Source organism: Daphnia pulicaria, chromosome 2, assembly GCF_021234035.1.
Source record: "Daphnia pulicaria isolate SC F1-1A chromosome 2, SC_F0-13Bv2, whole genome shotgun sequence".
In the NCBI taxonomy this organism is placed as follows: domain Eukaryota; kingdom Metazoa; phylum Arthropoda; class Branchiopoda; order Diplostraca; family Daphniidae; genus Daphnia; species Daphnia pulicaria.
In genome coordinates, this window is record NC_060914.1 from 6,209,922 (window position 1) to 6,237,611 (window position 27,690).

General features: G+C 42.2%; 4 protein-coding genes and 1 long non-coding RNA gene across 7 annotated transcripts; 3 read left to right on the forward strand and 2 right to left on the reverse strand.

Annotated features, from left to right (window-relative positions):
• The first annotated feature begins 703 nt into the window (after nt 1–703).
• Nucleotides 704–10,776, forward strand: LOC124326958. The gene is made up of 3 exons (XR_006915943.1): nt 704–974; nt 5,727–5,806; nt 10,024–10,776. It is a non-coding gene; the product is annotated as an uncharacterized LOC124326958 (long non-coding RNA).
• Nucleotides 10,777–11,246: 470 nt separating this feature from the next.
• LOC124326953 (myo-inositol transporter 1-like) lies at nt 11,247–20,977 on the forward strand. 3 transcript variants are annotated; one of them, XM_046785666.1, is made up of 17 exons: nt 11,247–12,425; nt 13,355–13,904; nt 14,946–14,966; nt 15,227–15,758; nt 15,882–16,028; nt 17,210–17,305; nt 17,384–17,544; nt 17,647–17,771; nt 17,838–18,008; nt 18,069–18,176; nt 18,264–18,326; nt 18,485–18,592; nt 18,677–18,760; nt 18,824–18,963; nt 19,069–19,272; nt 19,348–19,484; nt 20,521–20,977. In XM_046785666.1, the coding sequence occupies exons 1-17, from the start codon at nt 12,209–12,211 to the stop codon at nt 20,669–20,671; spliced, it is 3,015 nt and encodes a 1,004-aa protein (XP_046641622.1). In that variant the 5' UTR covers nt 11,247–12,208; the 3' UTR covers nt 20,672–20,977. The 3 variants fall into 3 exon arrangements, with proteins under 3 accessions (XP_046641622.1, XP_046641623.1, XP_046641624.1); XM_046785667.1 differs by having other exon boundaries at nt 15,230–15,758; XM_046785668.1 differs by lacking the exon at nt 20,521–20,977 and adding an exon at nt 19,912–20,201.
• On the reverse strand, nt 20,965–23,212 carry LOC124326955 (lactosylceramide 4-alpha-galactosyltransferase-like). Its single transcript, XM_046785670.1, has 3 exons — nt 22,803–23,212; nt 22,082–22,618; nt 20,965–22,005 (listed from the first exon to the last, which is right to left on the reverse strand). Exons 1-3 carry the CDS (start codon nt 22,909–22,911, stop codon nt 21,578–21,580), a joined length of 1,074 nt encoding a protein of 357 aa, XP_046641626.1. The 5' UTR covers nt 22,912–23,212; the 3' UTR covers nt 20,965–21,577.
• Nucleotides 23,213–23,421: 209 nt separating this feature from the next.
• Nucleotides 23,422–24,701, forward strand: LOC124326956 (rhythmically expressed gene 2 protein-like). Its single transcript, XM_046785671.1, has 4 exons — nt 23,422–23,788; nt 23,868–24,001; nt 24,071–24,340; nt 24,410–24,701. Exons 1-4 carry the CDS (start codon nt 23,457–23,459, stop codon nt 24,538–24,540), a joined length of 867 nt encoding a protein of 288 aa, XP_046641627.1. The 5' UTR covers nt 23,422–23,456; the 3' UTR covers nt 24,541–24,701.
• On the reverse strand, nt 24,694–26,566 carry LOC124326954 (actin-related protein 2/3 complex subunit 1A-B-like). The gene is made up of 8 exons (XM_046785669.1): nt 26,383–26,566; nt 26,186–26,318; nt 25,998–26,125; nt 25,829–25,941; nt 25,582–25,762; nt 25,314–25,492; nt 24,966–25,250; nt 24,694–24,902 (listed from the first exon to the last, which is right to left on the reverse strand). Exons 1-8 carry the CDS (start codon nt 26,447–26,449, stop codon nt 24,864–24,866), a joined length of 1,125 nt encoding a protein of 374 aa, XP_046641625.1. The 5' UTR covers nt 26,450–26,566; the 3' UTR covers nt 24,694–24,863.
• Nucleotides 26,567–27,690: the final 1,124 nt, after the last annotated feature.

The following is a 27,690-nucleotide window of genomic DNA, read 5'->3' on the forward strand; positions in this document are numbered from 1 at the left end:
TCTTCGCTACAACAGTGCAAAGTAGCTCTGTGCTTTGTATTGAGCTGCGTTCCCAAAAACCTTAGAAATCCACAAGGCATTTTTTTCTCTTTTTCCTTTTTTTAAAAAATTGTCGTAAAATGGAATTTCCGTGCCATTGGCGTAAAGTGCACGAGACCGATAGGAGAAAGGGCTGACAAAATCTGGAAAAAGAATCTACACACGCCCCTTTTTTTTTTAAATGTTGTTTTGTCTTTTGGCATTTGAAAAAGGAAAGGTGTGTCCTTCAAAAGAAACGGGAAAATCGGGTTTATCTGGAGAATGGATACAGCGCCTACCTGCTTATACGTCCAAGGCGCAATTGATGTAAAAATTAAAAAATTAAAATCTACACACGAAATTATTTAGCTGCTACGCATATAACCAAAACTCCTTGGATAGATCGAACTATTGGAATAGTGGGTCATTTCGACTGTCTAGTCAAGCCCAATCAACGGCGGCCGTTATTCTTTGATGTTGGCGAGCTCGCCGGCGGCTGAAACAGTCGGTCCCTCCCGCTTGCGGTGGTGAATCGATAACGGTCGACTTGGTCTTGGTGTGTGTTTATAGTAGACGTCGGCGTGGGTCAAAAAGAAGCCGCTTTTATCTAGGCTACGCTGCAGCCATCCCGTTGGTCAACGCCCCTTTTTTCTCGTCGTCTGTGCTGCACGGAAATATTGAAATGACGTTCTTTCTTCTCAAACGTTGGGTAGTGACTCGGCTCAGACCTGCGCCAACAGACGTCTGCGTTCGTCCAAACGGGCGCCCCAGTCAAGTTTTTTAACTGTAGTTAGTCAGTTCGGCCAGACGCTCTTTCTCAGTACTTTATTTAGCAGCCGCTGAAATCTTCCGCACCGGTCAATAGAGAAAACGTTGGAACCTGTGACAACTTTCAATCTTCTACATCAAGTTGCCAGTTTTTGGTGTCACACAAACGGGACAAACAAATCGCTCAGGTATTCAAAAACAAAACACTCCCCATCTTTCCTTTTGATTTTTCCACCTGCGCAGAAGCGGCCTGTTTGTGGATTAATGAAAAATAGCTGCAGGGCATTTGGACGAGTCCAAAGACGAATGTTTATTTCTTTTTCACATTGACGGGTCACACTAATAGACACCTCGATCTAGATTGCGCAGCCAAGAAGAGGGGGGTTTGTTATTTTCTTTCCGAAGGGCAGATGATGATCATTGAACCGGGACTTTGAAGGATAGTCATCTCCGCCATCTTGTCAGTATTTCTAACGATTGGCTCGCAAGAAAAGAAAGGGCTGGAAAAAATCTCCCAAAAGCAGTGGCTGAGGGCGATCTTATCCGCCTTCTCTCAAGTCACTCGCGCTTCAATTCCGGCTTAAAGGTGAAGTGTTTTCGACGGCAGTCGCCCTCATTTCCTTGGCAATAACGAACCGATCCTGGAAGTGTCTTGTTATTACACAGTGCAATCCAGCAGTCTACTTTTCCATAACATAGCAGTTATATAAGTTCAGTCAAAGTGGTCCGCCGTGCATAGACTATGTACACACACAACCAGAGCAAACGGCCGGCAGAGCTCGATCCGCCACGTTTTTTTAGGACACAGCACGAGAGTCCAATGGCCCAGCAAACGATCGACTAGAGCCTATTTTGCACATTGCAGTCCATATGTTTATTTAAATTTCGATTTTGACACTTGAAAGTTTCTCGTGTGCTCAGTGCATGATTGCACTCGCCGTGTATCAATTCAAGAGAAGGGGAGATGATGATATTTTTAACTTTTCCAAAGTTTGTTGGTCTCGGCCAACAAATAACAACTAGTTGGATAACTGCCAGGTGTGCATTTTACGTAACAGCACGCGCCACTTTCCCATTCAGAACCTTGACAGAGTCCCTTTGGTTTTTTTCATTTGCTTTGTTTTACCAAGGTCTTTCCCCATTTTCTCGAAAGATCTCGCGACTTTCTTTTTCAAGAATCTTTTATGTATCGTCCAACTAATCCATTTCGTATTTATACCGTTGTCTTATTCTTAATTACTTTGCAAACGGGAGACATCTTAGATGATGGATTCGAGTTTTTCTTTCCGGTCCTCCCTGACAACTAAAAGCCGTGACGTGCTCCTGCCAAAAGCAGTCGAGCATTAATTCGTAATGCATCTTTGGGATATTTTTTATTTATTGCTTTTTTTTTGTTCCGTCTTTCTTCCGCGTTCTGCAGGACTCGAGAGAGAGGGAGAGTGGCGTCGACAAAACAAAAAGGGAAAATGAAATTGAAGAAGACAGGAGAGGCGGGAAATGAAACGATATATAGCGATCTCTTTATTCATTTTCTCTTTTGATTAGATGCCCCGTAAATTTTTATCAGGAATAAAGGGAAAAAAACACTCGAAATTGCATTTTCTTCGTGTTGGGGAAATTTTGTCAAAATGTGTTATTTTCGGGAGATGAGCGTTTGGAATGCGGTTGTTTGTGGGTGGGCTAAAGACTAAAGACGATGAGTCATGAATGAATTGGAATCCGAGTACGTGTCGACTTGTTCTAGCACGTACGGCAATGATCAACTTTCACGCTTGAAAACGTGACCACTGCCTCGTTTCCTTGGTTTTGACCATTAGGAAGCGTCTTAGTTTATAAGAGTTTTGGCTGAATCAAATGGACGGTAGGCAAGCAGGCCTGTACTACATGTTTCGACTTTTTCCAACATTGCCAAAGTTCGGGAGTTAGTTAGAAACTGTTATTGCTTTTCGTTTGGATATTTTTATCGCACAAGTTTGCTTCCTTTTCATTCATTCATTGTCGATATTTGAGCTGATGTTTTTTTCGTGGAATAGAAAAGGGCAATGAAGATTTGCTTTATGGGAGAAAGTTAACTGCGAAAATAGACGAATAAGGCTGTAGAAAAATTGCGCACTTCCAGGGTTTTCTTTATGAGATTTTGCTCATTTTGGTACTCTGCCGAAGACTCTACCACGAATCAAGATGCATACAACCTGTGTATGCATGAATTATTTTCCCTCGAATATTATTGCGATAGGTTTTTTAAATAGAGAATGAGTGTCAAGTATAACTAAGGTAGAGCAAATTGGTAGCTTCAATTTCTAGCAATGTTGTAAAAAAGAAAAGCCTTAAATAAAATCAGATTTTCTTTTTTTCCCCCTCCCGACGAGTCCACGATCCTATGGGAAATTATGTGTCTATTTCCCATGATTGTGTTTCTAGCGTTCGGCCTTGGTGACCATGGCCACCGACTCTGGTTTTTTTCCCCCTCCTTCTTCTCTTGTCGGCCCGTTGCTTCATTGCTGTCAGTGGTGTGTTAATACTCTTGACGGTAAAAACTCGCCATATAATCCACGGTTTCGGAGAACATTATTGTAGGCAAACGCAGTTACCGTAATGTATCGCTGTCATGACATTGCCAATCATCAAACAAATCTCTCCTGAGCTCTTTGGCACTAAGCGATCCTTGGAATGATTGATCTTCTCATGTGATTACTCTACTTCTTGTGTGGCACTGTCTATAGCTATAGCTATGGTCTATAGCGTAGACACTAGGATGGTGGAGACAAAAATGAGAAAGATGATCACGAGAGTGGATCCACTTTACGACGCTGGGATGAGCGAAAAACGGTTGATATGCCAACCAACAGAGTCAATTCGTGTGTGTGTGCACAGTCTGTATAGGCTGCTCTGGGATTTAGCAAAGGCACACATGAAACGTGAGAGGTTATCGACCGGACTCTCTCATTCGAAAACAATATTTCCGTCATGCCATGTCATTTGGGGCTCTCATTACTGTCTGTCTGGCGCTCTATTGGAGATTGCTCTAATAAATGAGAGGCATTTTATTTAGCAGATGAGAAGAGGGTGGACGACTCGTATTTCCCGGTGGGATAAACTCTGCGGATATTGTCATGCGATCGCATTCCCCATGTATTCAGAAGGAAGTGGCGGAATATCCATTTCAAGTCAGGATCTTCCAAGCACTTTTCTACTCTTAGTCATTTATTTTCCCTTTTATTCATGCCGATCTGATTATTCAAATATATTTAGAAAAGATGGAATAATGAAATTTCTTGGAATTGGGCTGACGTGTAGACTGCAAAGATGTGCATTGTTTACAAGACTGCATCCTAATGTAGTAGTTCCAAAGTATCGATTTCAAACATTGACAAATTCTAAATGCTTTACCAGCAAGCAACTATGACTTTTAAGTGGGATTCATTCACTTCTCGTGATAATTTGTTCTTATAGCGTCGTTGGATGTCTGTGCTGATCTATAGCCTATTAGTTATCCTATCGACCTTTAGAGCCCAAATTACCCCGTTCAATAGAACGGCATTCCGGGTAAATTTCGTTTGAAATTTAAATTCTTGTGTCGATGGTAGTGCAGAATTTGACGAGATGTTTCGGCCAGTTCTATTTGCCAACCAAATTGGATATAACGCTTGACACGAAAAGAATGCCCTATTTTAAGGCTACGTTCGTGCTTTTCGCCTAAAATGTATTTCTGCTTTGGTAGCTTTCAAAATTCGCCGTAAGTGGAAGGCTAATGCTAAAGTCTTCCGTCATTTCGCTGCCAAGTAATTCATCTGACAATCAGAAACTTTGTGTGCGGGCGCAGAAACCAACTTCTCGGTTATTCAACTGCAAACGAGCCCATCTGCCCCGAGATTCACGCCATAACATTGCAACTGTACACAACTAGCACCGAGGAAATCCTTGGTGCTAGTTGAACCTGAATCGATTCAGATCCATCCGTCTAAATAAATAGAACACTGTGAGACCTAAGACCACTATCGCAGAGTTCCAGCCGTTTCCAACAATAGGATTGTGCCATCACTCTGTCAAAATAATAGTGGCCATATCTGTCCAGTAGGTACATACACAATGAATTTTGGCGACAGATGTTGTCCGATCATCAAAATAATAATTTAAAGAAATGCGGGTGGAGCGATAATCATCGCACTTGATGTCATTTCATTTTATCGTGACAGTGTCGCTACTTCACGGTTATTGTACGAGTCGGCATGTGAGGGAGACAACGTGATCTGTTGAGGAATGTCAAAGCAAGAAGGTGTTAAACGTAGAAACATAATGGGGTGAATCTTTCGCATGAATAACTGCGGCTTTTAAACGTGTGCACGATTTTCTTCGTTATATGTTAGACTCGATTCATCGTCATTTTGTTTAAAAAGAATTCGTACATTTTTCGAGAGCCATAAGAGGAGGAAAGAGCATCTTTTATTTCAGTACTCGGCGAGTGAATTACGCCAAGCTTTTCTTCACAACTCGATTCGTTTTCGAAAGGTTAAACGAGGATAGATTCAGTCTACAACCCAATAAACAGTTTGTCGACATCTGGCTTACGCAACGAGAAGGATAAACTGTACAGTGTATACTCCAATTTTGTTTGGGTATCGTATCAACATAAACTTTCCATCGGATCTCATTACAAAATTAAAAACAGGAAAAACAAGAGGAAATTCTTCGAAATGGTTCACCGAGGGTACCAAGTTCGACGAGGGGTATCAGAGTAAGATCAAGCTGAAGGTTATCTGTTCGACTGAGAAAAAGTTGCTCAAGCTTTTACATTAGTTTTAGAAATTGAACAAAAAAGAAAATACGTTTCCTTCTTCCTTCCTATTTGATTGATTGTTTGGGGCGTTTCTCGGTATTGACAATTTTCCAAATAAGAGACGCGCAAAATGATTTTAATAACAGTTCTGTTTGATTTTCAGGTGCTGATTAAAAAGTTGACTTGTCATTTGCATCGCCAACTTTGCGGAACATGGGAGACGAAGGGATGCTCAAGAAATCGGTAAGTGATTCATTTCAATCTACTTATTCCCGACTGTTCCGATAAACAACTGGCAGAAAGGCGCACGTTGCTGTGGTTGTTATATGTTTGGCGACGCGTAGAAAAAAAAACAAAAAAACAAAACAGAAGCGACAAAGTTGTCGTGCATTGCCTTTTATTATTGACAGGCAGAATGATGTTATGATCGTCCCGCATCACCCTGCATGTGCGAACACTCCGAACAGCATTTGTTCCTACGTATCACATTGAATCTTTTTACGAATTGCTTTTTTTTTTAATTTTGTCTTATCTGCATGAAACGAGTCTGAATAATTTTATCGACTTGTGTAGTTTTTTGCTTGTTGATCGTCGCTGATTTTTTGAAATATTTTTTTTTTTTTTTCGAAACTGAATTCGTCATTTGTTCAAGTTGCGCAGCCCGTCAAGTTCATTTTTCATTGTCGTCAGCGCTGTTTATGAAGTAACCCGATATAGACCCCATAGAGTCTAAATGACTTTAATCTAAAAACGAATCAATTCACGTCCCACCAGGGCTTGACTGCTGTTACATATTTGCCTATGGCGCGTTCATATATATTGGAAAACGTAATGAGTGGGATGGAAAGTAATTTTTCTTAATTACGAGCGCTGGACGAAAGGAGAAGAAAGAAAAGGAACGTATACTACATGGGCAACAGGGCCAGCGGCACGATCTACATTTTGTCGTGAGTCGCTGGCACGTCGTATAATACGTCCAGCCTCCTTCAGGAGGACATGTAATAAATGGGCCTGGCTTAGGAGTCGGCCCGCAGCACCTCACGGTCCCGCAATTTGCCGCATCAGACACGCCCCTGCGACTCTTGATTAATTTCTCTGTTAAGGCGGCCAGACCGCCCCCAAAAAGGAAGAGCTGAGCGGAGGGGAAAAAAATCGATCGGACGTCCTCCGCTCCATCGTCTTTTTCATCCCGTCATTTCTGGTTTTGTTCTCGCGCACATCTCAGACTCTCTCTCGTCAAAGTTTGCGCATAATGAAAAAATAAATAAGTAGCGCAACCGACCGATAGAGCTCAAGCGTCTTTGATGCATCCCGGCCAAACTGCGGAGCCTCAACCCACGGCAATTAACGGGCGTCGGAATGTCTTGGAAGAGAATACGCCACGGATAACAGTTGGTTCTCATTTCTTGGCCTTGTAGATAAGACCCGCCTCGCTTCTTCCACGAAGAGAAGAAGAAGAACTTGGGAAAGAAATAAGTTGCCGGCTTTTTATTGAGCATTTTCGGAGAGAAGCGCAAGTTTTCGACACAATAGTTTCACGTCATCACTCCGCCATCTCCACTTTTTCGGCTAAGAAAAAAAAAAATCCTTTGTAAGGGCACTCTATACAAACGCTACTACTATAGTACTACTCTTCAAAAGCCAAGTTGTATATTACGCAGGTCTCATTCTGAGGACTTTTGAACTTATTTGGTGAAAAGTCCAAAAGATTTGACAGCAAAACAGGCCGGTAGGAATTTTATTTTTCGAAGCGGAGATCACGCCAAGCCCGTTCTTCTTTTGTGTGTGTAAAGAGCTATAGTCGATAGCTATTTTGAAGAAGATTTCTTGTGTGTGTGTTGGAAGTTTGTGGTGGTAGCGCGTTGAGACCGTTTACTCTTTATCCGCATTGGCGGATCAAGTGGCGCATCCCAGTTGTGGGACTTTTTTATTCCTTGTTTTTTGAACTACTTTTTCTTTATCCTATGCTCTTGTCATATTCTTTTATGGCAATGGCGCCCCTCACCCACCCACCATCTCTTCCTTGTCTATGTCGAAGGTATCCACTAAGTTTCCGATCCGGATAGATTTGGATCAAGTGGACATAAAAACAGAACACGATTTGCTGTTACCTTGTTTCCTCCTCCCATTCTTCTTCTTCTTGTCTTTCTCTTTCTCTTTTTTTGTCTTTTCAATTCCAGTAATGGCTATCGATCGATGGATCTCTTCCAAAAGTCTGCCACTGTTGCTCTTGCGCCCGTCCTTTTTTCACGCTTGTCTCGTTCGCCCGGCTAATGACCTTCACTCGCTGCATAACTCCCAACACACACACACACACACACTCTCGTTTCATATCTCTAAGTCTCTCTCTTGTCATTCGCTGCACATCCTGAGGAGCCGAGAGAGAGAGAGAGAGGCCCCCAAGTAGTAGCATCTCTGATATATGAAGAATTGGCCTGAGCGACATATTTCTAACGTGAAAGCGTGGACGAACGGCGATGGTTCGTCGTCCCTCCCTCCCTTCCTTCCTTCCTTCCTTCCTTGCCATGGAACAGATCAATAAGAAGACCGAGGTCCTTTCCGGCCCGTCGTTGAGGCTGTAGCAGTGCTGCTCGCGCGCATCAACCATATACTTTATCTATCGTATTCAAACCGGCCAGGCGATTGTACTACTAGTAGATACACACACGGGTGTTTAGTTTAGAATCTACCCGGGTCGTTTGCCCCACCATCAAGATTGAATTTCCCTTCACGTGCCCGTCGTTTGCTGCGCTCGACGGACATATAGTCCAGCCAAACTTTCCAATCATCTCCCAGTGCCTTTGTGTGCTCACAACAGTGGGCCGCGCTTTCTTCTTAGCCGATGGACCAGTTTGTTTTTCGGGCTGCATAACCACAACATAACAAATATTGGAAAGCCACAGTAGTCGGGAGCGGTTGCCATCGATCCTGTTTTCATGCAAAGCAGGACAGACTCCAAAGTTGGCCATCTTTCTGGCTGGCCGAACTTGGCTGTGGCTGGGCAGAAAAGGGGGGGGGGAGACTCACATATCCACTAAATAGTACTGCTGCTGCTGCTGCTGCTGCTGCTGTCTACATTGAAATGCCAGCTGGAATTGAACAAGCCATTCCTTTTCGACATGCCAAGAAGTTGCATGTTTCTCTTTGTACCGGTCGTCCAGTGTGCGACACAATCTAGAAGAAGACGGGGGTGGAAAAAGTAGAGGATCGTGCAAGTCGCTCGATTTTTCGCTCAGTGACTCCTGTATTTTTATTTATGACAAGCCCAGCAGCTATATAGCGTCATATATACGCACACACCCAGTGTGTGCGTATATGAAGCGTGGAAGTAGGAAGGAGAGCGTGCCGGGCAATTTAATTAACCTAATTCTATTTAGTAGCCAAGCAGCCAACCACGTAGAGAGAGAGAGAGATATCGTCTGACGAGAGCTACGTACTTATAGTTCTATGGGATGGGGGGGTTCTACTCTTCTGTTCTATATAGACTTGGTGTACGAGAAAACGAGACGAGGTTGGCGCTCGAATCGAGTGTCAGGTGACCTCGCCTCTGAAACCCCGTAACGAATTCACTGTGGGTCTAGCGTGGAATTTCATTCCATCTGTCGATTAGAACAGAAATTGGGGTTCTACACTTTCCGTCGGGTTTTGGCTATTTGAGAGCGATGATGAAACGCCGTTTTGATTTAATGCAATGCACCCCATTTGTTTTGTATACCCAAAACCGTCGGTTTGAAATTACATTGCCTACATCGCGTGAATAATGGCTATGTTGATAGGTCAGTGGTCGTATCCATGCTACAGCACCCTTCCATCAACGAACTGATTTCGCCGAAAAAGGAAAAAGAAACAAATTTGAATCGAGAAAACCTCGTAGGAATATAGACTGTGAATGATTGGGAGGACGATATGATAATACAGCTAGCTTACTTATCATTCCACATGGTTAGACCGAGTGTCAATATTACACTAGTGGGTTAATCCACAACGAAAAATACAAAATCAAAAAGGTTAAGCCGTCTTTCGTTTCGCTGAAAAAAAGACGGTAATTGATAGAGTAGTTCACTCAACCATGGGAGGATTAAATGGTTGATGGATATGCATTCATTATTTAGTACCAAGAAATCGACGGCAACCTTTCCGGTAGTTTTTTTTGCTCATACTCACGGCCCTAAATAGTTACGGTTGGTAACAACAGGCACCCTACATAAAGCACTGCACTCTTCCGAATCTGTATCATTCGGCCATTGGGTCATTTGAGCGCGTCGTGTGAGCAAGGTAACCGCCTCGCCTGACAGCCATCGCCAGCCGCTAGTGGAATGAATGTCTCCCTCCAGTACCGCAACCCAATGTAAAAGTCAGGTCACTGGTCTTTTTATTTTATCGTTTTTTTTTTTTCTTTTTCTTTTTACCTCGCGGCCTGTTCCTGTTTTTTTCCTTCCGTGTGTCTTTGGAGCCCCCAGGAGTCTGCGTGAAATCGGTCGGGACACAACTGAAATGAGTGCGCCTTTCTTTCTTTCTTTGTGATTTGATGCTATCTTTAGTCGGCAAAGTGGTGACCGAGGAACGCCGCAATGGACCATCTGAACGAAAAAAGAAAAGAAAAAAGACGTTCTACGCTGTTCTTATAGACCTCTTCGCTCTCTGTAGTTTAGATTTGCCATTTGCTTTACGAGTCTCTATCGTCCTATTTTTTTGTCCACGGTATAATATCCTATACCTCTCGCAGTCTCGCTCTATATCTTATTGGCCATGCGCTCTGTGTTTTCTTTTCAGTTTTCCGCCGAGTCGAGATTTTTGCACGAACGCAAATTTGTCACAATTCGCCATCATTTTTTTTTCCCTATCGGCTTGATGATCGGATGGTTCGAAATTTGTGCTTTTGTCAATTTCTTTTGCGCCTTTACTTGATGATATGCATAATGACGAAATTTGCATGAAAAATTGAAATCATTTGTTTTTCTTTTCTTTTTTCATTGCTCGCGTTCTATAACGAATTGCTTCGTGATCGTTCTGAATGATCTACTTATCTTTTTTCCTTTCTGATTGATTGCCGGAACGAAAATCAAGCGTTTGACATGGATTTATACGTTTTTGAATCTCTATAAACTCTCCACATCATGTGTATATTTCATTCTCTGCATTACACACGCCGAAAAAGGAGAAACGAAATGTTTGGCTATTGGATGCGTTTGTCATGGTTGTTTGTCCCATCCCCACAGAGAGTTGACGATTGCCCGCAACTTTAACAATCCGACGGATGTCGGATAAGGCTGCTGTTTCTGATGCGGGAGTCGGGATGCGGCAACCCCTCTTGTTCTGACACAGTCCCGAAGGACAGTCGCCCGAAAGCGAAGGGGATCAGAAAGAAACGGTGATAAAAGAAGAAGAAGAAGAAGAAGAAGACTGAAATCATTTCCAACGAGTCGCTCTTAAAAAAAAAAAAAAAAACCTGTGTCCTGTGCTTGTCAGATTGTTCTTCAAAGAAATCACCAGCAGCAGCTCAGCATTTGATCGACTAGTGTGCGACTATTTTCGGTCGATGCCAAAATCTTTGGAAAATCTTTGGCCGATGAAAGAAGCGAAATCGGAGGACGAGCGAGTTGTTTCAAAAATTTGCGAATCTTTTGTTGGGTGGGCCGGCCAATAAGTTTTGGCGGTGGCGGTGGTGGGTGACGAATAAGAAGTGAGTGGAGGCCACAAGTCGCGTGCTGGTGTGGTGGGGGCGCGCACACGCAGGCCTCACGCACACGGCCATCACGCAGCGTCATCAAGGTGCACGGCGCCGCCGCGTCTGTCCGTAGCGCCACGTCTCAAGTCACTGTGGACTTGCAGGGGCGACGTCAACATCGTCGCGGCAGACGACGGCAGCGTTACTCTAGCGGCGCCGCCGGCGGCGGCGGCAGTGCTGCCAACGGCAGAGGACCCATCGTGACGGGCGCCCACCAGCGTCTCAAAAGACTCGGAGTCGTGGCCGAACGCTCAAAGTCGCTGGATCGCAGTCAACCGCATCGACGGCCAATTGTCCACAAACATCCGCAATTGGAAGCCAATCGGGTTGAGCCACCGACGACGACGACGACGACGGATCTCTGCTGCCACCAGCGGCTCTCATCGCATCCGGCGGATTTGCAGTCGAGTGAAAACAGTCGAGCTCACCCACCCATCGGAGGAGCATCCGCATTTGGCGGAGGATTACGAATCAACAGCTCCTATTGGGTGGTGTTCAATACGTGTTGCGCCCAATTAGTGGCCTCCGGATTCAGTTTGAACGTTCAAACGAGTAGTGCTGCTGCTGGTGGTGGTGGTGGTGGTGCAACAGCAAGCGCAAGTTCTTCCTTCGGCGCCAGCAGTCGAGATCCGGACGACAACATTCCAGAATATTATCCGCGCCCTTTTGAGCCGCAATACCGCGACGGCCCAGGAGTGGCCGGGACGGGCCAAGACTCTGACGCCGACGCCGAGGACGAGCCAGAGTCTGAAGAAATTGAAACGGAGAGCGAAACGGAAGACGTGGAGGAATTGATTTCGTCGAGTCAGCACAGTCTGAGCAGTTCGCCGCCTTGCCCGAGCATCACGCCGCCGCCTTTGCCGCCGCTCTTCGTCTCCTTTCCATCGTCCACGACGTCGTTCGATCCACCTCCTCACATGCGGAGGTGTCGCGATTCCGATTCCGACTCGCCACCCAGCGCTTCTTCCCATCACATCGCCAGCCCCAACGCTGCCAGCGCGGCTGCTGCGGCGGCCACCGTCGCAGCCACAGCCGCCGCTGCCGCCGCCCGGTCCGGCAACCTCGCTCCAGTCCTGACTGCCAGCCGGACCGGGACCGCAGGAGCTGGCGCCGCCTGGTACGCCACCGACACGGGTACATACACAACACTCTTGTTTTTTTTTTCTTCAGCCCTTGTGTCTGTTAGATCTATATTACATCCAGATGTCTGTTCTAGTTCAACTCAAAAATGGGCCTATCCATCCGACAATGGGTTTACGCAACTTTTGATTGGCCGAATCGTCGTACCTATAAAAGTCGATTCAATTTTCTATTGATTCAAAAGAAAAAGGAACGTAATACCATGGGATGGATTTGGACATTTCCTTGGATAGGTTATGAAGGGCTTTATATATTAAATAGCTGAGAGTGAGTCGGACGTGAAACACCTTTTTTTGGGGGAGGAAATGAAACTGGGGTGTCGGGTTGGTTTTGGCTTTTGCGCGAAATCAGACGAGTAGCATGTCAGCCCGGCTGATGTATACAAGGCAAAGAGAACGTCGTTGTAAATAATAGCCTTGTCTGTTTGCTTTGTTTTCTCATACAAACCGTGATGGACGTCAAAAAGACTACCAAGTCAACAATCACAGTTTCTTGGTTCTTGTTGGGTTACATTTTGTTTTTCTTTGGGGACGAGGGAGGGAAGGGGGAGACCAAGTTGACTTTGATGTAGATTCGTCTTAGCTATTGATCCCATCCAACTTTGCCTCAAACGGGCTATTGCTGGCAAAGTTTTGGCTGACGTCTTTTGCCGAGTGTCGCACCATGATACCGACAGACGTTATTGTGTGCAAGAAAATGCCGCTCTCCTGCTACTACTACTACTACTACACAAGGAAATCAAATCTAAAAGTTAACTTTGAACAAACGAACGTTTCATTCTCTGCATGGACGTCTCCTCCAAATTAAAAACCGAAAAAAAAAACGACGAAATCTGCCGATGGGGGCCAGTTGTATTGAGAGAAAGACGAAATGAAATGAATTTCCGTGGTTTTAGTAAATTAGTCATGCCAATTGTTTTACAGTTCAGCTAACGACGTTCCGGCCGTTGGCATCGGCAGTGAATAAGCCCGTCACATGTGCCGGCGCCAACACGATCTCGGGTGGCGGCACTCCCAAACCCAAGAGCCGGACCCTCGATTCGTCCGACACGTCCGACTATGAGAATCTGAGCTCGTGCACGTCGGGCCGCTATGCGACCCTGCCGCCTCAGCCGCAGTTTGGCGAAGGTGCCAAAGGCAATAACGGACAATATCGTGATCACTACTCGACGGCCACGACGGCGTCGGCGGGTGTCCTCTTTCGGCCGGCAGGTGGAGCGGTCGGATCGTTTGCTGACAATGCCAACGAACAATTTCCATCCGGAGATCCGCCTCACACCTTGTCTCTCCATCGACCCATCAAACGCTCGCACTGGTTGAATCACAACGGCCGCCAGTCGGATGTTCTGGCCCGCGTCTTCCAAGCCAATCAGGACTGGCTGGAATCGAATGACGGACAGGACACTGTTGCCACCACCACGTCATCGGCGGGCAACATCACCATCAAAGATGCCCGTTCGTCTCATCGGACCAGGTCAGCTCAGCTCTCCGTCCGTTCATTCGTTTCCTTTTGGTTGGATTCTCCTTTTTTGTGTTCTCCAAGATTTGTCATCAATATGATTGCTTCCACTTTTTTATGTGCATACCTTTCAAAAGATGAATCGTGGAATTGTAAGGTTGGATGTAAGCACGAAAGGCTTCAGTTTTTCCCCTTCGAGTTTAAAGAGGGGGGTAACCAGTCCAGGAGGTACTCGTGCGCTCTGATGGAGGAGTTATTGATGGCGTGACTTGGGTTTGTTGGTTCCTGTTAGATTTGGGTTGGGTACATGAGAAACGACGAATCAGTCCAGGGTGGAATGATAAATCATGAGCCGGACCGCTCATGTTGGATAGAAATGCTCTAACCAAGTGGGCCGAGGCTTTTTTCGACGGCAGCAGCAGTTTTTCAACTAAGCCAGTGCATTTATGGATAGATTTTTTTCGTTCTCCTCTCATATCATTTTCTTTCTTCACCAAGTCGGTATTCGGTAGTGTTGACCTCAGATATTAACTGCACACTATGGTACATCTGATGTAGCTGTGTTGGAACCCACCAAATATCTGAAAGATTGTTTCATTTCCATGGAAAGACCACCATGTTTGTTTTCCTTTTTCTTGGTGGTCGACTATAGTAAAAAAAAATGCTCCAGCTAAAATTGAATATTGATCCTGCTTGCACCCTATATACACTCTAGAACGGAACGATTCCGTATAAAAAAGCATAAAAGTGAAAGTGACACGATGAGCCACCTCGACGTTTCAGACAGTTCGGTCTATATATAAAGCTACGTGAAATCTACATTTCATCCATTCGGAGAACGTTTGCTGTTAGACAAGTACCGATTTCATACGCCCCCCACCAAAAAAGGAAGAGGGAGAGAGAAACTGTCGTTATTCTTTCGTGTGACGCTTAATGCTGTGTATACACAACTTTTTTTCTATTTTTTTTTCTATTCTTTACTTTTTTTTTTCTTTTTTTATTCGGCTGCTCTATTTTCAACATGCTATCTACACGGCGGGTTCGCCCTGCATATAGCCAACACGCAGGAGATGGTGGGTAAGTGATCAATACTTTGGCGCTTCTCTCTGTGCCGTCATGGCATGGCCTATAGCTTTATATAGACGTGATTTTCTTTTTTACCGTATACAGTCAGCCGTACGATAGGACTAGACTAATTCTTTTATGCACACGTGCGGTACTTTTTTTTTTTCTTTTTTTGATAATGGGTCCGGCTCTTTTATTTTTGTCTCCCGACTTCTGGTGACGCTCGCTGTCTTGTGTTGAAATGAAAAAAAAAACAAACAAACCAAAAACAGAAGAAGTTTGCCTCCGCCTGGTGGAGTTTTCCAATTGCCACCCGTGATGGGAACGCTGCAACGTTTCGATCAAGGATCCGGCGAAATGCGGCAGTTAACGGGGTCCGTCTTGGCCCCCAATTCATCCGGCAGTTCCCTTCTGATGAACGCCCCTCTAGGCGGAGTTTCGACCTCGTTACTGCTGCCGCAACAGCAGCAGCAGCAACAGCAACAACTGCTGCCTCTCATGTCTTTCGGGCCGCCATTCCTGATGCAGCCGACGGCTCCTTCGGCCATGCCGCTGCCGGCCAGCGTCAGCAATAGCCTAGCCCACCTCCAGCAGCAACATCATCATCATCAGCAGCACCAGCAACAGCAGCAGCAAGTTCAATTACAGCAGCGCGACGGCAATCACACTAATCACGGCGGCCATACGCACGCCATTCAACTCCAAACTTCCTTGGAAATGGCACCCGTCGTTTGCCCCGCCCTCTGCGAGATCCGCACGCAGTTGCAGGAGTTGACTCGATCCGTCGAGTCTTGTCAAAATGAGGTCAGCTGAGAAACAAAACAAAAATCCCATATTCTTGCCAAGTCATTTTTCTTAGCCCAATCGATTTAAATATGCCAATCCTCTTTGACGATGAATGGGCATTGTTCCCGTTGATGATGACAGGTGAGCGACATGAAACGTGACATGTCGACCATGCGACACGACGTGGAATCGGTCCACCACGTCAAGGAGGACATTGACGATCTGCGCGATTGCATCGACAAATTACAAGAGCAGAATCGGCGTAGGAAACTCAGACTGCTCGAACAGGTAGCCCTAGCCCGCCATTTCTCAATGTCGATGCCAATTCTTATTCGATTTGAATTATTTTTATTTTTGCGGATTGACTGCCAATATCAGTCAACGTTGAACGCTTTTGAATTTTTTTTCGCATGGTTGCCTTCGACATATTACTTAAGTTGCATTAAGATTTTTTCAGGGATGATTGGCTTAACCTTAATAGACCTAAGAGTCTATAGAGAGGAAAAGAGAGTAGTATTGGAACCTCGATGAATGTTGTTAGGCCATTTTTTATTTGATTTACTTTTGACGTTCATTTGCTTTGTACGTCGTCATCATCGACGTGCCTTTTCATTTTCTTACGGCCGCCTTTTTTGGGTTGGAATGCATCCGTTGCCCATCAACAATGCCCGTCTCCATCAATTTCAGTTCGTTTGTGTGTGTGTGTGTGTGTGTGTGGGTGTGTGCGCCTTTTCTTCTCCTGTGTTCCGCTCGCCCTCCCCCATTGACTTTGATCAAACATACCAAGTGAGCTGGAAAAATACTGCATTGGCCCGTCCACTGCACGCACGGCAAGCACGGGGAGAACAACGGGAAAAAGAAGAAGAAGAAGAAGGGTTGGGGGTAACTACCCACCGCTCTTTTGGGGGGTTTTGAATCGGTTGGTGACAGTCAGCTGCTGTGCATGCGAGCCAGCTGCTAGTCCCACCAACTTCTCTGCCCATGTTGACTTTTCTTTTTAGCCCCTATTTTTAATAACAAGAGTTTCTACAATTACAATGGAGTCGAACAAGGTGTGTGTGTGCGCGCGCGCTGTTCTTTTTTTTCCCCCGTCTTCAGTTTGTGTGCTTGATTATACCGACTGCGTTTTGTCTGATTTGTTTTGTTGACACGAGATCGCTATTCTTTGATATTTAATGCTACACACAATAGTGTAGAGCCTTTGTTCAAAGAATGTTGTCAGTTGGTGCAATTTTGTCTACCAACTTTCTTGACTTGTTATTCCATTAAATGGTAACCCTCTGTTTGGAAATCGTGATGTGAATCTTTTGATTCAAAGTCGTATCATGTGAAGGAACTGCAGCAGGAGAAGAGCAGAGAGGCTGAAGAATCGAATGACAATCTAAACTCTAGCCACAAACAATTCAATTATTAGCCATCAATCGGTAACTAACCCGCGTTTGTGTCCTCGTTCTTGCAATCAATTCTAGGGCCTGACGGGGTTCCTCATCTATGCCATATTTGCGGCCGTGCTGGGAATGCTTCAGTTCGGCTACAATACGGGAGTCATCAACGCACCACAAGGGGCAAGTATTTTGTCATCTGGAACTACAACCCGTGAGCTCTAAATTTGATTTTAAAAATATTTTTGTTTTCGAATTTAGGTGATTGAAAGCTTCATCAAGTCAGCCTACTACAGCCGATATGGAGTGGAAATAGCCGATGGTTGGGAGAAAATCATCTTTTCTATCGCTGTTTCCATTTTCGCTATCGGTGGGATGATTGGTGGCTTTGGTGGTGGCTTCGTCGCCAATAAGTTTGGCAGGTAAGTTGAACCAGTTGGCTCAGCTTTTGTTCTTTTTCCTGTTGTTTGATGGTGATCGCTATTGTTGTTACACATCATGTTTTGTACCGGTATTATTTATAGGAAACGTGGTCTGCTGCTAAATAATGCAACTGGTATTCTCGGAGCTATTCTGATGGCCTTCTCCAAAGCTGCCCAGTCATATGAAATGCTCATTATCGGAAGAATGATCATCGGATTCAATTGTGGTACCATTTCGTAATCAGAAAATAAAGGTGCATCGAAAGTTAAATGAATGTTGCGGGATTTTTCAGGATTGAATACGTCATTGGTGCCCATGTACATTTCTGAAATCGCTCCATTGAACTTACGTGGCGGTTTGGGGACGGTCAACCAATTGGGAGTCACCGTTGGCATTCTTTTCTCTCAGATTTTAGGCATCCAAGAAATTCTTGGCACGGAGAGCGGATGGCCTCTTCTCCTAGGTAAAACTAAGACTTTTATTTTGCCAAGGGATTGTAACATTCTAACATTTGTCTATGCAGGTTTAGCCATTTGCCCAGCAATTCTGCAGTTGATTCTGTTTTCCTTCTGTCCTGAATCTCCGCGCTACCTACTCATAACAGCCAATCGCGAAGAAGAAGCCAGAACTGGTAAGATATGCGGTCTAATTATCTTTGAAGTCGGTGCTTATACAACCAACTATATGGTTGATTCATTTTGATTATTCTGTGCTATAGCGATGAAACGATTGCGAGCGTCTAGCCAAATTGAGGAAGACATGGAAGAAATGAGAGTCGAGGGTAAGTTGTTATTGTATAAGTTTCAGCTATTTATACAATATTCGTAGCGATGTGAAAAATTAATTTCTATTCGGGCCTTCTTAAAGTTTGAACTATTCGTGCCACAACCTAAGATTTTCCAATAATGTTGTCTGAATTTCTCTTACGCCCTAAACCAGCCCAACAATCTGAGGCCCACATGGGGATGTTGGAGCTGCTCAAATCACGCGCCTTGCTCATGCCGCTCGGCATTGCCATTGTCATGCAACTTTCGCAGCAGTTGTCGGGTAAGTGGCTGGCTATTTGTGTTGGTCAAATATCTCTTTGTTTCGTGATGAGCAGCCATTACATCGCAACTTTATAACACGCAGGAATCAACGCCGTGTTGTACTATTCCACTGAACTTTTTATCGGAGCAGGCCTTGCTAGTGAATCTGCTAAATATGCCACTATTGGTAAGGCGTGAATGGAAAGCATCTTTTCGTGGCACACGTCATTTGATTTAATGTTGTTTGTAGGTGTGGGTGCCATCATGGTGGGCATGACTCTTGTGTCCATTCCTCTGATGGATCGCGCTGGCCGACGCACCCTTCACTTATGGGGACTTGGAGGCATGTTTATTTTCAGCATATTCATCACCATTTCCTTGCTCGTAATGGTAAGTCGTAATTGCGAAAAATATTCTTTCTTTAACTGTGTTTTTCCACCACTGGGATGGTTAGGAGACTTAGATTACATTAAAATTTGATTCGCTTTAATATAGGAACTTATCGAATGGGTTCGCTACGTAGCCGTTGTTGCCACACTCACATTTGTATTGTTTTTCGCCGTTGGACCCGGCTCCATTCCATGGATGATTACAGCCGAGCTATTCAGTCAAGGACCAAGACCAGCCGCAATGTCCATCGCCGTACTTGTCAACTGGTTGGCAAATTTTCTTGTCGGTCTCTTCTTCTTACCTCTCAAAGTAAATGCGTTTAATGACATTTTTGGAACTGTACAAACTTAACTTTTTCGATTTCTGCTGTACGTGCATTAACAGGCGATGCTGCACAACTACATTTTCTTGCCATTCAGCGTATTGTTAGCATTTTTCTGGATTTTCACTTACAAAATCGTTCCAGAGACGAAAAACAAAACTTTTGACGAAATCTCGGCATTATTTCGCCGCAATGATAGGTAAATATTTTTTTCCCCTTAATTTTTAATTTACCTTTCCAACAAATTTTTCGGTCTTCGTGATTTTATGCTCTTATTGGTTGTTGTGATGGGATTTTTTTTCCGTATGTCTCTTGTCAGTGCTCGGTTTGATGGTGTTGGTTATGCGCTTTTCATTGCATACGATATCAACAAGAAATAACCCCAATTAAACTTAAAATACTCAATAGCAATTATTTTTTATTCACCATGAATTACAAATATTATCATTTTATTTTCCGTTATTTTTTCTGCATTTTTTACTTGTTTTCCGTACGTTATATTATTATTATTATTTTCTTTGTTTTTTTGCTTGGGTTTTTAATTGGTGGTAGTGTTTATATTTTGTTCGTATTGTTTTTGTTTCTTTGGTTTTTACCCGTTATGTCGTCTTATTTTGCCCATGCAGAGTTCATCCCAACGTCGATTGTGCTCCATCTGCTTCTGACGACAAACAGCAGAGTTCATTGTGAACAAGATTATTTCTTTAGCCATTTGATCTAATGATCAAATCAAGGTTTATCTTATTTAAAAAGAATCCTCTAAAATATTACAAAAATAGTACTTGGGCATCTTGGTAGACTTGCTGATTATTGATCGTGCGAAGTGAAAGTGGTTTGTTTGTTCTTTTTTCTGTTTTGCTTCGTAAATTTGGAATGTCGTTGTTAAATCGCCAATATATTTTGTTTTAGCGCATTAGGTCATTAAAGTTTGGCTTCATTTATTTGCAATTCATAATTTTTTCGTCATGTATGTTTTCTTGAAAGCACGAGAATTTTATTCTTATTAGCCGTCATATGGAATAGCAGAATGCAAGAATTATAATGTATGAATAATCCTAGATTTATATAGATAACTAACAATAAAATCTTGTAATTGATGTTGATTGCTCACAAGTGTTATGAACATCAACAGATAATTTAAACGCGTTTGAAATTGCGTTTAAAATCAACGAGTTCCACAACATTTTACGATACGAAAATATTGACAATTCTAACAATTTGTGTAACTATTTTAGAGAGGAATTCGCTACACAGAATTGTATTCTGACATCCAGTGGTGCCGGGTCTAGCACTCTTGCCGTACCCGCGCCATCCAGTACTCCGGCACACACAGAGAGCACGGCTCTCCTGGCTGACATACGAACCATCAAAATCAACGCTTCGTAGTCGAATCGAAATCCGTTTTGCCATCTTTCTTTTCCATCATTATCTCTATTTCTCTCTTGCATCTCCTTGCCCTCTTCTTCCCCTTTTCCTCATCTCTCCTGTTCTCGTTCAATTATCGTGTCAAGGGCGTGGCTTCCAACATCAGCATAGTAGCCTTTATGTTCGACACACGAAAGAAAAATCGGCTCAATAACTTGGAAGCACGACTCCTCTCTGATGATTACACTATTACATTCAAAATTTGAAACAAACGAAAGCGAAATGATGAACAAGAAAAACTAAAGAAACAAAAATAATAAAAAACAAGTTTATTTCAGATTACATATGAAAATGTTGTGAGCCAAGTTTTTGGGTAAAATCGGTGAAAAGAAAATGGAGGGAAAAAGACATTTTTCATTTTGTATAATATGCGTGCCAGCATGCATGGATTTTCTAAAAAAAAAGTGTTGTGGAATATGACCATATTGTGTTGTTACAGTGGTGGTTTCGTTCATTTCTTTCTGTTGTTAAATCGTTAAATATTCAGCCAGTGTGGAAGCAATGTCTACTGTGCGGTATTCGACATGTGACAGTTCCTGATTGCATCCTTATTTTGCGGGACAACATTGTTTCGTTTCTTCGTGCATACATTACGCGTATGCATACAGTACATACGCTTCAACATTCCTTTTGATGCTTGTAAAGACTCTTTAATGTATAAGCAACAGAACATAAAAATAGTGACAGCTCATTCAATGCTGAAGGAATCTTGGGAAAACATTGATAATGAAAGGGACACGAACACGCAGTTTTACACTCATTATGTTAGCCCCTAAACGGCTAAGACGATTAAAGTAAAAACTAATACAAACATATTGAAAGACCTTGAGTTACGAGCCTGAATTGTTATTATTTTCTCTCTTTTCTTTAAAATTCACCTTCGTCCGAAGCCATTTGGTATGTGGTGGGACAGAACTCTTGGGCCAGCATTCCATACAATGATTTTTTAGGGACAGAACGGCCATTTCCGGAGTCATAGATGTGAGAAAGGTAACTGTGGCGCAAGTCTTCATAATCAGATGGGTCAGCCTCGGGATGATAAAAAGCATTTTGGCGTCGATTGTTGATGGCATAAAAAGCTCGTGGAGGTTGAAGAATCATGGAACTGTTTCTGCACATAAACCATTCTTCTGCCGGAAGTTCAGTACGATCGCAAAAATACTTGATGGAGTCTGTTAATGTAGCCGGGCCAAGGCTTATGTATTCCTCCGGCTTGAAAGCAAACACCATATATTTCATCAGGAATTGAAGGAATGGGTGGCCAGCCTCGAATGCCATGACACCATTTTCAACCCCTAATTTAATGGAGAGAAAATATTTTAATTAAAAAAAAAAAAAAATTATCAGTCAATTATTTAAAGTCAACATTACAGTCGGCTAAAAAGTCGACAAGTCCCACAGTATTTTGAAGGCAGTAAAGCGGCCGTAAGACAAGGCAGTCCAAGTCAAGGTAGATACCCCCGTATTTCCAAAGCATAGCAACTCTCATGGCATCACTTCGATGAGTTAGTGGATGAATTGATTGAGTTAATAGCGATTTCTCCTGTAGGCGCCACAACGTTGTATTTCTTAAATGTTGTATCAAATCCTCCTGGACAAGCTTGACGTTACTCCATTCCTTGAAGAGTCTGTGGGTTATAGCGCAATTTCTTGTTTGACCAGCTAGTTTGGCTTTGATTTCTTTTTGATTTTGAAGTCCGCTGTTTTCCATATGGACAGAAATGATGGCGTTGGGGTTAGAACGCGCGGCCGATTCAACACTACATGCTTGCCGAGCGGTTAAGCAAGATTCACCCGAAGTTTCCAAGAAGAAAATATTTTGAGTTTTGCGAGGTTTTCGTACACGCGCCGCAGAATGAGGTTTAGTGGGACATAAATCCTCTGTTCCAGGAACTAGAATGCTTATGCCTATAAATGAAGAATATGATTGTATGATAATTGTTTTAGCCTAAAATTAAAAATTTTTGATTTTGATGTGAATTAATTTCTGTTCTAAAACTAAGATAAAGACTAATTAAATTAAATTCATTTGCGGACGAACTAAATATGCTTAGGGGGTACACGTAACGATGTTGGAAAGTAGAAAAATTACCTGTGTTAGAAGGCCGGTTGACAGAGTTGACAAAATAAACGAAACAATACACGAGAAACGCGAAACCAAATACTTTTCGAATTCTTTTACGTGTTGAACGCGGAAACATTTTACATGTTTCTTGCTTCGTATATATATTACATGCACCTATATATATAATAGCACCTGTCTAAATTGCATCCACAAGACAACACAAAGTCTTCTTTTATGTCTAATTTCGCAAATCTCAATAAGTATTCACTTTAGCCATCACTTTAGCCATCAACAAAATACGGTTTGAATCAGTTAACAGATTTATTTCATTGCTTACAATTATATATCATTTACTGAAAGCCAAAACTAACTAACTATCTAATGATATGTACTAACTAATGTCCTGATGTTCATGAGTGTTATGATTGAATAACGGGATTTTTCGTGGCAATAGCCTTAAATTTGCAGTGGCACTACCGCATTATATTTTGAACACTGCATAATATTAAACTTTTTTTAACATTTGAATCACCATGTTTGAATCATAGATAAAGAAGAAGAGGTCTTTATCTGTGATTCGAAGTTTTGAACGGCTCAAATAGAAAAAAAAGGCGACCATTGTTAATTAACGCTTGAGTTAATTTACATTTTTTTTCAGAAAAAAAAGGACAATTTACGTTAATGTCGTCTGCTGGATTTTCTCCTGCCAAATTTGTTTTGTTTTGGTTTCCGACGACTCTAAGCATTGAAGTGTTCGCTCCGACCTTTCGCCTTTCGTGGCTGAAGAGAAAAACAAACAAACAACAGATTATGGGTTACAAGTTAATAACGTTTGATTTCACGGGGACGCTGATGCGGTTTCGAAAACCACCGACCGTCCAGTATGAAAATATAGCCCGTCTGTATGGAATTGAAATAAAGAATAAAAAAGCTTTTCATGACAATTTTAAAAAAGCATTCAAAACTGTCAATGAAGTTCATCCAAATTTTGGAGCCAGCACCAATCTACATTGGTAGGCCTATGCTTGTATGTGTCACAGTATCATTTTTGTCAAAAGAAATCTTTCTGTTTGTATCTTACGGCTTAAAAAGGACTGAGTGGTGGTTAAATGTTGTGAAGCGTACATTTATCAGTGCTGGGATTCATGATAGCCCAAATTTAGATGCTACATCATGGCATCTCATTAAATTATATGGTACTACTGCAGGGTGGGAAGTTGTGCCAGGTATTATATTGGTACAAGCATTTCTTTATTAATATGTTTTCTGACGTGAAGAATTAATTCATACCAAAGGTGTAGAAAGAGTGCTACAATCTTTAAAACAGAAGGATAAAAAGATTGGCATAATTTCCAACATGGACCCAAGATTAGAAAATATCCTAAAGGAAGCCGGATTGCGACACTATTTTGAATTTGTTTTACCATCCTATGAAGTCAAATGTGTTAAACCTCAGTCTGATATTTTCAGACTTGCATTGGAAAGGTATAGCTTGCTTTGTAAAGAAAACACCAAACCAGAAGAGTGTTGTCACATTGGTGACAGCTATAATGAGGACTATTTGGGTAAGTTTTGGTAACTAAAAAAAAAAAAAGAAAATTCTAAATAAAATTTCAACATTTTTTACACTATAGGAGCAGTACAATCTGGGTGGAATGCTATCCTAGTAAACAAGTTTTCCAACTCTCTCAATTCAAGTAACTGGTGTGCTAATTTTGAAGAATTTCACGACCGATTACTTGATAGTCTTATCAATAAAAAATAGTTCAGAATGGTAATTGTGGATATATCTAATTAGCAGTTTGACTGAAGTAGACTTACATATTCACACCTTTTTCAAAAGTTGGATTTTCCAAACAAATAACATTTTTGCACATTCTAAATCACTGTAACTTTAAGTAATTACAAAGAGTGATAGTTATTTAATCATTTCTTCAGTTTATTAAAAGAAAAAATTATAATTATAATGAAGGAATCATGAAAAGAATTCGCTTATGCAAGCCTTCGGTAAATTGATTGATTGACAACTACAATAAGAACTGCAATTAACATATCATTCAAAGAATGCGAGGGAATAATATTGCGCCCTTAGTTGAATTTCAATCCTCCCATCGCCGATTCTAAATTCTGCAAATGATGGTGAAATTTAATGTAAAAATATGAAACAAGTGACGATATTTATAAACTAACATTAAAATCCCAGATGGCCAGCAGTCCATCTACACCTGCAGTAGAAAACTTGGTGGCACCAGCCTTGTTTCCGGTATGAAGACATACACTTGTTATGGCGTTCTGATGGAGTGTGCCCAACGATGTATCGTTGGTCTCTGTGCGAGCTTGGCGATCCAAGCTTTGAAATTTTTTCATCGCACTCACACCAGAAGTTTCTTTTTTCAGAGAAGCATCTAATTTTCCAGCAAATTGTACCTGTCCCGTTTCTTCAACCTCAAAAAGCATAGGACAGCAACCATGTCCCTATTTAAAAAATAAATCATATTAGTATTTTCAAGAAACTGTCTGTTCTAGAGCAAACAATACCGCAGCTATTAGACGATTTTCCGACACCCACAGACACGATAAAAATGGTAAGAAATCTGTTCGAATCATAGAAACAGCCATTCCCTTTGATGCGTCAGCTACAGAAATGGAGGAATCATGACCAACCCATGCGACCCGATCACCGGTAGAGCTGAAATTTACACTGTGTACCCAGCCCCCTAAAAATGTTAGGCATTAAGTATGTATTCCATGTAGTATTGAATAAAAAGAAGGAAAAAAAAAACAAGGTTCGAAAGTATGGACATACCAGCCCCATTAGTTGAATTGGAAAATTCTGCCATCATCAGTCCCAGTGGCATTTTAGAGCCCCAAGATGTTGATGATGGTCTTTCTTCAATCTCTTTAATGTAAGCAGAGAAAACCCTAACTTTAAAATCTGTAGATCCAGCAGCTAGAAGAACATCATTAGGATGCCAATCAAGACAAGTCTGTAAACAAAGAAAGACTTTAATAAAAAAAAAGAACTACTTAGAATTCTGGGATATTGATTATACCACAGTAGATCTGATTGGTTTTTTAATATGTTTTGAAACCCACCAATCATTTTCTTTCTCAAAATAACAAACTGAGATCAACCTAGCACCAGATCCCACAGCAAACTTGTTTTCTATGGAAAATTTCATCAATGAAACTATATAAGGTCATAACTCTTTCTTAAATTACCAAGAGGTGACCAACGGACACATGTTGCAGCACGGTTGATCCTAAGTAAAACCAGAGTAGGCCTCCATTTTTTCTCTTCAGATTGAGTCCAAACATATGCATTGCGATCAGCAGAGCATGTTACAATGCTGTGGTAAAGGTACCCATCAGTTGGATGTTAATAACACAAGAGTGTGAATTTAATCTACCGGTTGGTGTTTGGTGCCCAATCTATACCAGTAACTTTTAAATCATGCTCTTTCAAAATTTCTTCAAGTTTCCACTCTCCTCTTTGGAAATGATAGATATGAACTTCAGGGCTGTTGGGAGATATGGCCAATTCTACCAAAGTAAAAATGTATCAACAATACTATTTATACTTGAGAATATAAAATGAAATACTAACTTGTACGGTCCTTATTCCAAGCATGAGCAGTTATGGGTTCAATTCCGAAACTTAGCGATTCGGGCATTTTAATTATCCGCGGACTCTGGTCAGTCAACACGGATCAAACTGACATAAGAGTATACAAATGTAAGCCGTATCCTGTACAGTCCTGTATGTTACTTCCCACACTTGGCCCACACCCAGTTTCTAATCAAAGTGGCAGCGTTGCCACTTTTGAAATATCAAAAACGTACAGCTTAGTAAAAACCCGCGAAAACCACTGTTCTTTGAAAAAAAAAGAACTTGCACAATCAGAGCTATAGACCTTATTCTGATCCAAAGGTATGGGTCAAGCTGACCCCTTTGCGTTGCGTTGCAGTGTGAAGGGGTGCCGTGAACAGGAGTTTTTATTTTGGCTCGCCCCATGTGGCATGGGACGAATGTGGGACGAATGTGCCCGAGGGAAGAAAAGGGAGGAAAGGAAAGCTGGTCCCCTCTTTTCTTCATTCTTTCCTTTCCTCCCTTTTCTTCCCTCGGGCACAATTAACCCGAAAAGACTAGTCAAAAATCATCGTATCATTAGAAAAATTTGAAACTTTGTCCAAATGTACACGACTATGTCGTCTACCGTTGGTCTGATAACGACTTTATCGTGGACCCCATGTCTGCTCGTGTCGTAGCTTACACTGCTATCAACTATACTATGTAATGATACTGATATTGCTAAAATCTACCGAAAATTGTAACTTATTTTTATGTTAAAAGAATTTAGCCCCGAAGGTTTCGCCAAAAGGCATCTTTATGGTATGGGTTGATAACAACACTGACACAGAAGCTTAGCTTTTTGAAAGAGAAGTTTCAACTCTTTAAAAAGCAGTTCCCCATGTTTTTTATGGTTATGTTCCTAAATTAATTTTACATTCCCTCCTCGTTTTAAAAGAAGTTGAAAACATTTATCAAATATTTATTGTAACATTAGAAATAGACATCAGAAGATTCGTACTACGGTGTTCGAGCCTAAGAGAACTGTAGGGGAGACTGGAATATGCCGGGACACCGGGTCAAGAGGGACAGTGAGGGGAAAAATAGAAAATATTAATTAATTAAATTTTTTTAGTGTAGCATGTAAAACATGTTATGTAATCGGGGTTGAAGTTTGGTGTGTTTTGTCAATAACTGTAGGAGTTATTGACAAAATAAAAAAAACGGCTTTTCGATGTAAACATTTTTCGCCTCCATAAAAGGTATTACGGGAAAAATACAAAAAAATGCATACTGTATTTAAATGGAAAGAAACTTTGTTCATTTCTTTATCGTTAAAAAATA